The sequence below is a fragment of the Chiloscyllium plagiosum genome, unplaced genomic scaffold, assembly GCF_037043375.1.
Source record: "Chiloscyllium plagiosum isolate Xiang-an unplaced genomic scaffold, Cpla_swu_hap1 HiC_scaffold_22, whole genome shotgun sequence".
Lineage (NCBI taxonomy): Eukaryota > Metazoa > Chordata > Chondrichthyes > Orectolobiformes > Hemiscylliidae > Chiloscyllium > Chiloscyllium plagiosum.
In genome coordinates, this window is record NW_028270160.1 from 21,135,029 (window position 1) to 21,143,075 (window position 8,047).

The 8,047-nt window shown below is 41.9% G+C and overlaps 1 protein-coding gene across 3 annotated transcripts in view; it reads right to left on the bottom strand.

Annotated features, from left to right (window-relative positions):
• Nucleotides 1-7,979, bottom strand: part of emx2 (empty spiracles homeobox 2) — a 121,427-nt gene extending 113,448 nt beyond the window's left edge. Inside the window, exons 1-5 of one of the 3 annotated variants that reach the window (XR_015760907.1) lie at nucleotides 7,218-7,979; nucleotides 5,806-5,990; nucleotides 1,586-1,700; nucleotides 1,048-1,099; nucleotides 606-721 (exon numbers count right to left, since the gene is read on the bottom strand). Coding sequence is in view for 2 of the 3 variants with exons in the window: in XM_043712842.2 (XP_043568777.1) it covers nucleotides 3,467-3,634; nucleotides 5,806-5,990; nucleotides 7,218-7,605 (741 nt within the window). In the remaining variant the exon portion in view is untranslated. Of the gene's footprint in view, nucleotides 1-281; nucleotides 722-1,047; nucleotides 1,100-1,585; nucleotides 1,701-2,408; nucleotides 3,635-5,805; nucleotides 5,991-7,217 lie in introns of those variants that run through there. The other 2 variants (XM_087998836.1, XM_043712842.2) reach the window with 2 other exon arrangements.
• Between the last annotated feature and the right edge of the window lie 68 nt (nucleotides 7,980-8,047).

Genomic DNA, 8,047 nt, shown 5'->3' on the forward strand with positions numbered 1-8,047 from the left:
GAGGAGCGCTATCCGCAATGACGGCAGGTCAGAATCAAATAAAATGTGGTGCAAACCCAACCTTGTGTCCCTCACCCCTCACCCCCACCCCCACCCCCACCCCCAACTATCATTACCATTCTAGATAATCCCGCGCTATTAACTAGACCTATCACTTTGATATTTTAATGGCAATATTAATCCTAAATCTCCACAATAGGAGATGATTTTAACACAGCAACACACAATAAACAGTGCCACCGGGGATTAAGAATTACGGGCTTTTATTATTGTGAGTTTTTTCTATGCAATGACATTCGGAGCTTGGAAATGATGAAAGCGGATACTTTATTCGAGAAATTTATATGTAGAATGGCATAATTAAACAACAGCAAAATTTGCAGCATAATTAGCACACAGCTTTTTTTTTGCCATCGAGAAAATGAGTAAATGGAGTCAGCGGGACAAGATACAGGAACTTTACTGAATTAACTGTCCTGTCACTGTCTGATGCTTAGAAAAAGTGCGCCGAATTTGGTTCAAGGGATCAAGGCAAGCCGCCTTTTCCTCCAGTTATTTATCTTAATTCCAACTTGAAAAGATATAATTATCTAGTTTGAACAGACCTGGTATAAAATCCTTCTTTAGCCGGTCAGGGAAAGCTCATGTGTATTCAGCGGTAGCAGGGTCGTCAGCGCCGCTTGGTGTACGCTGAGATAGTGAGTAATGAAGTTGTGTAGTCCTGCGATACAAAGGGCATTAACCTCATTAGCATGAAACCTTTTCTTCTAAGTATTGTGGAACCTTTTCAGCCTCCTAATCCCCTATTTTCAAAGATCGGTTTGTAATAAAGCTTTTAGGTTTTTCAAAGCTAATGGTATTCTCAAAAGATTTATTGCTGTTAGTGCGCAGGACGCTTTAAGTTCTTCCTGCTAAGTATATGTATAGCACAAGACGAAGCCTCCTCCCCCCTCACCCCCACCCCCCGATCCAGATGGGAAACCATTTAGGAAACTGGCCACGCTGTTCTTAAGTGCAAAGCTTTATAATCAAGGACTATGGACTCACTTGCATATTGTTAATCAAATGCCCCAGCCATAGAATACGCCGTAGCACCGGCCTAAAATTTAACAGAGAGAGAAAAAAATCAAAATGTGAAAAGCGAGTCGTAGCAACTATTTCTGAAATTGCTGTGATCCCCGAACAAGGTAAAACAAGCGGCCGGCAACAGACGGGGGGAAAGGAAGGACCTATACATATCAATAAACTTGCAAACGCCGTTAAACTTGGCTTGTTGCCCATAATGTAAAACAAATCTGGTTCCATATATATCAGTCTGCGCCATGATTGTATTTTATTAAAATCCCCTCGATACTCAGGGTCCTGTATCGCTCTCGGTTTCTCCAAACGTTGTTTCTGCATTGAGAGGACGCGTGTGCACAGCAATTAATTGTGCAGTTTTTAAAAAAAAATCGCGGGTTAAAACAAAGCAGTTATTTTTGCTGTACTTTGTAACTGCACCGTATCACAGTATGACGACTGGTGAGATTGTCCTGAGTTATGTCAAACTATTCCCTCTATTCACGGATTAAGAGATTAAACGAACCATTGGCGCTGCCTCCGCTTTCCTCATATTCCTGGTATGATAATTGCTGAAACTGATTTGCACTTTCACAAAAGATTTCAGGACTCTTTGTAGCTGTACAGAGCAGACGAGGTTTCTGTCAATGGAAATAAAACTGATTAATGCAGTCTATCAGGATGAAAAGTAAATGAACCATGAAAAACATTGCCTGGCTCAGAAACCCGTTTTGTAGTCAAGAGCTGGTTACAAACAGTTCAAATGCTACAGTTTTAATTACGATTTCAATTAAAATAATAAAAAAAATCGATATCGTTTTGTGAGGTGAACATGTCAGACACCAGCGAAGTGATTTTAGTTTGTGCGTCTTTTCCGTTTCTGCTTTGTATGTGAGATACAAAAACAAAACAATACCATGGCAAATAAAATACCAAACAACAAAGATTTGGATTTCCTTCACACGCACACTGCATCCCCTCCCCCCCCCCCCCCCCCCCTCAAAATGCAGGTAATGATTGAAGAGTTTGATTATGGGAGACAGGCGCAAACACAATTCCACTTTTTTTAAAAAAATACGCAAATAACCAAAAATGATAAATAACTACTCTGCATCACTTCTTAATATAACATTTAACACATTTACACATCCTGGCAATTATCCGTCAACTGGACTTAAGCGAAGATTTGCGTTCTTCTGGAACGTTACAAAAACATCCAGCATTCTAAGGGTTAACTAGCTCAATATCTTCAAACCGGTCGATTTGTTCTTTAAAAATCCGGTGGAAAAAATATTAAGAGATAGAGATTAATAACCGTTTTTTGGGTAAAATAATTCATACATATCTGATTGCCTTTGATAACTCTGAGCAGCAAATGGATAAACCTTTATTGACAAAAATGACATTGACATACTTCTTGGAAGTATCATGTGTTAGAATTGCAACAAACTCAACAAACACAAATATCTACATTCGATAGAAGACATTACAGAAACATCTTTAATTTTAGTGTCGCTATAAACACGGATTTAAGAAGCTCAGCGCCTTCTTGAACCCTAACCGTCCAGAGATGGCTACTGCTACTTTCTTTCTTTCGCCGACAGTCCTTTCGGTGGCAATTTGCGAACAAGTTCCGCCAAACAAAATGCCACCTCACCGAAATGTTGTTTTCGCTTCAGATTGATGCGGAAGGAAAATGCGGAATACTCTTTAAACGTTTATTTTTCAAAAAAAAAGTTCTTGTTTTAAATAAAGGACCGAAATCGTGGTCAAAACGATTCTTTTCTTAAAAGAAAACATGATGTCTAACTTTATTGGTTTTGTAGAACACTAAGACGCAGCACTTCTACTTCATAAAGCAGTATTACAATCACGTCGACTGTATTATTTAACAGGAGTTTTTTTTTAAAACAGCATTTTTTTCTGTAAAAAGAAGCACACAGCTGACAGAACTTCTCTCAAAGCAAATAAGAAAAAAATAAAAAAATAAGTCCCGCTTTTTTGTTTGAATAATAATCCATCTTTTCACGAGCGGCTCACATGCAATTCAAGTTTCTGAAACAGGTGTGGATTTTGGTTTTCCCATTCAGTTTTTTTTTAATATTTAAATTCGGAAGTGCAAAAAAAAAAGTCCGGAATTGGATTGGAAGTACGCATGAAAGCGGACTGCATACAACATGAACAAGTTCGCTTGTCAATCATCTTGCCCCGGAGTTGATTGATTGCTGTCTCTGGACAGTTCACGGTGCGCGCAGTGCCACCTCTCGGACCTCTTCTTACCCCAGCTGCCTCGTCACAGGAATTGCATTTGGTTGAAGTGTTCGTTTCCCCTTTTTTTCTCCTCTCTACATCAGCAACTGTGCTGCTTGAAAGTTAACACTATAGTTTGACACGAATATTTCAGTTCCTAATCGTCCGAGGTGACATCGATCTCCTCAGGACTCGCCTGTTTGGTCGCAAGCCTCCACCTATTGACGTGGTGGGTCCCCTTTTTCTTCTGCTGGGCGTCTGTCCCTTCCTCCTCCAGTTTCTGTCGTTTAAATTTCGTCCTTCTGTTCTGAAACCAAACTTTTACCTGAAAAAATACCAAAGGTTCAATGAATTCGACAGTAGCCAGCAGACTTCCTCGCTTTCCGGTCTTCCAGCCGGTATTAGCGGTGCAGACATTTTATAGAGCGGCATGTGTCAGTAAAGCGATGAAAATTTCGCTCTGATTTCCAACAAAACATTTGTTTAGCGCAATTGTTACTGATTTATTTGGCACTTGGCAGGCTGTTTGCTGGGGGTGTTTCCTACTTGGAACATGAATCCTTTTAAGGAATCTGCAACGCGTTTAATATTATATTATAGATCAGCTAAATAATAAACTAAAAAATATAACTTATTATAATTCGGCACATTAGTTAATAATATCATAAATAAAAACACTAAAATGCAACGAGAGCAAACATACGTGCAAGTTATTTCTATGCAAACTACTAAAATGGTGTGTGGGGTTAATCTGCACAAGACATTGCGCTTTATTTAACAACGAGGAGATCAGAGGGACACGATTAGATCTAGAAATACAACAGACTGAAATATAAAAGCCGAAAAGTACAACATTCTTCCAATGAAGTTGCATGTATATCCCCCTCGGCCCCAAATGTTCTCTCCTGACCTCACAACCTTGATCCCAGTCTCTTCCCCCAATCTCCATTCGTTCACCTTTCTATGTTCACAGAACAATCTCGCTTTTTTTTTGGCAGAAGCGGTCACCGATTAAGGACGATCATAAAGCCGAAATGTACTTTTTAAAATCCATAAATGAAACGCGTTTTCCCAATGGAGTGACTGGGATACCTGAACTGTCTAGTTAGGAACAAGTGACAGAGGGACCAGCGCGCTGATCTCCGCATTGAACTTTTCAAACATGTCAACTTTCCAAAGTGATGTTTCCTCTTTGAAATTGCTTAGTCTGGGCTTTGGTGCAAACCTCAGAGCGCTTCAGAAGTAAAATCCAAATCAATACATTGCACACAGAAACAGATGGCCAATGACTGAAAAAACATATAGGGAGAAATAATTCTAATTGCCCGCACAAATGCCGTTCTATTTTATTAACAGTAAAATGAAGTAAAGTTTGTAGATAAATAGAGAAAACAACATGCCGACATTTGAGTCCGCCTTCATATAAAACATACACTGGTCTTGTAATTTTACCCCCATTAGTCAGCGAATGAAAATGAACCTGTTCTCTCTCTCTCTCTCTTAATTGAGGGGGATGCTACTGGTTTTCCAAAGAGATGCCTTTGCTCAGGCCATGCGCGGCACCAGGACAAAAGACCCCAGTCAGCATCGATTCGCGATCACACAAAGGCACCTTAAAAACCACATTAACTAGGAAATTAAGCCTGACCGCTCCCTTGTTCGACAGGCAAATGAAGACGGCGATGCATTTGTTCTCCCACAATGTTTTGCCCGATACGGTTTTGAAAAACACAAAGCCTCAAAGCGACGCTTGTCCACAGACTGTGAGCCTGGCTGCGCGCTGTTTCCTATCCCAGCCGCTTTCACTTTTTACCTGCGCCCACTCCACTCCTGAATTGTTGTTATGATTGTTATTGAATTGTTATGATTTCGCTAACGCTAGCAACTTGCTCACAGACATGAACTGAAACCAATATCCAAGGGGCCGCGGAAAGTCAGACGTCATCGGCGCTTCTCTGAGTCTCCCTTCTCTTGAACGGCTGCACTGAAAATCCCAAACATCATTCCCACCTAACAAGCTCAAAGTACAAAGCCCTTAAGAATACAATCACTTTCCCAGCGCCGGGACGAGTGGTGCAGATCGATTGTAAATTATTCCCGAGCCCTGTACGGTAATTGTATGCGATTAATGTGTAAACTCGTGTAATTTCATCTGATTGTTTTGATCATCCCTAAAATGCATATAAAGACAATTTAAAACCATCAAAGAAATAGACAACGTTGACTAATTGACCAGTTCCTTCCCGGTGGACATTTAATTTATGAAAAATAATCCTTCTTGATGTAGTTGTAAGTATTTTTAAAATACCGTATTTTACAACAGCCTGCTACTAAAGCATCAAATTGCGCGGGGACTTGCTGACAAGATCCAGTCAAAGCGAATGTTACAAAAAGAAAGGCTTTTTGAAGCCTTCATTTCAGCCAAGCTGCAGTTATTTGATGGATCATTGATAAACAGAGGATAAACAACCCCCAGCGAATGGTTCGCGCTCTCACCTGAGTTTCTGTGAGACTGAGACTGTGGGCCAGTTGTTTCCGCTCGGCCCCCACCACATAGTGATTTTTCTCAAAAGCGTGTTCCAACCTCAGCAGCTGAGACGGGGAGAAGGCCGTTCGGATGCGTTTGGGCTTTCTGGCCAGTGCATTGTGCAATAAAAAACTCTCCGGGCTCGTCTCGTTGCCTGAGATTGACACAAGAAAAGAATTCAGGAAGCAGGACCAAATCCATCACTTTGTTACTGTTGAAATTAATCTCTATTCACCAAAAAAAAACATTTTGTGCTGAAGTTATTCAAGCCGCTGTGTAGCTCTCCGACAGGCAAGCATTTAATATCAATTTGGTTTCAGCTAATTCGCTTAAAGTGATATATTTCAGTTACATTAAAATAAATCAATCGAGCGCAGCATTGCTCGTGAGCTCTGAACGAATATGGTTCATCCGAGCTGTTTAGTCGCCTTTCAGTGCAGAGCTGAGGCTGTGTAGGCCGTTACAGCTGAACTCAACAGCAGAGAACAAACACTATTTTATGAACTACACTTGTTAATAAAAATGCCATCTTAATCGATTTACGAAGAGTAAACCATAAGCGCCCGTCATGAACCATTGAAATTAATTAGTTTACTCAAATATTTTTTTAAAATGCTGATCACGAAGTGCAAAAGCACAGGCTCGTTTGACGTCTAAACAGACACGAAAATAATTCATATCCGCGCGTTTCAGTCCATTTCACCGAATAAATGAGTGCAATGTGCGTGTGTTTTTTTAAACAATTCCATTCCATGTCCAGGTAGTTTCACAGAATTAAAAAAAACTGCAAGATCTCAAGAAAGAGCCTGTCTTGTGGAATTCAGACATTTCCTTGAATTAAACTCCGTGCAAAGTCCATTCCTGGAAGCCTGGCCCCTTCTATAGCAACAAATGACCCAGAAAAGAAAATTTCTAACAAAATACCGGCTGTTGAGTCGCTTTGAATGTGCCCCGGAGCCGAATTCAGAGGGTGAGGTGTGTCCAGACCCAGCACGTTATTCCCCCACCCCATTCCGCAACCCCCCATCCCACCCACCCCCCCAAAAAAACCCAGTAAGTTCAACCTCCGCCTGGGTTCTCGCTGCCCGTGGCGACTCGCTGCTTTTGAGGAACCGGGAGACACAGGCACCGTTTCCGCCGATATTGCAGCCTGCTCGGCTCAAGCTCTGCAGAACAGGCCCGTCAACAAACTCCGGCTTTCAACTTTCCCTAGTTACTTCAGCACGCAAGAAGTTAAAGGCGATCCACTCTCCAAGATCGGCCTCGGCGACTTGTATGAAATAGCGACGAGTTGGAAATGAGTCGAAAATGAATAACAAAATTTAGAGAAAGAGAGAGAAAAAAAGAAATCAGTGCATTTTTTTTAAAAAGACAGACGTACCTTGAAACCTGTGTCCCAGATATCTGTACCTGTGTATTAGCCATGGATAGAAACTCGAAGGATCTCTTTGTTGCGATGTGAACAGGGGATGTGGAGAATGAGAAGATTGCAGTGGGTGACCAGTTAAAGCGTGTGGAGGGACCGGGTGAACAGGCACCGCCGTGTTGGTTTGATGAGAGACCGCATCGGCGAACACTAGATCCGGGTTGGAGTAGATGGCCCGGCCGCCGGTATGAAAGCCGTTCAGGAATGGATTCACTGAGCTAGAGTTTGCATAGCTGAGGGCGGCTGGCCTTATAGGTTCCTCGGCTCTCGACGCAGGCAACGGACTATCCTTGGCTACCAGAGATTCAATGGTGAAACACCGTTTAGGTGTTGGCTGGAACATGACTTGCCAGTCAGTATATCCTCAGTGCGGGAGAGAGAGAGAGAGAGAAAAGAGGGCGGTTGTGCGATACTTCCCCCCCTCCCCAAAAAGAAGTATAAATGCTCAGATTGAAGAGAGAGTACATTAAAAGTTGGTCCGAGTACACTTTTAGTCGCGATGTGTCCACATAGTCCAGAGACAATCCATCTATGCGGTCACTTTATCACACGCCTGAAAAGTTGTGCAAACGACTTGTTAGTTCATGGGCTAATTAGTGCTGATATCACATAAACAGCTTCCACTGAAGCCCTGTAATGGCTCGATGATTGGTCGCTATTACTCGCCTTGAGGTTGAGGGAAGATTCTTAAAGTGCGTCAATTGCTGTTTAAACCCGGAGAGGCGGACTACATCCATACGGAATGGATCAAAGCACCAGCCCAAACCCCGACCGTTCAGCCACCA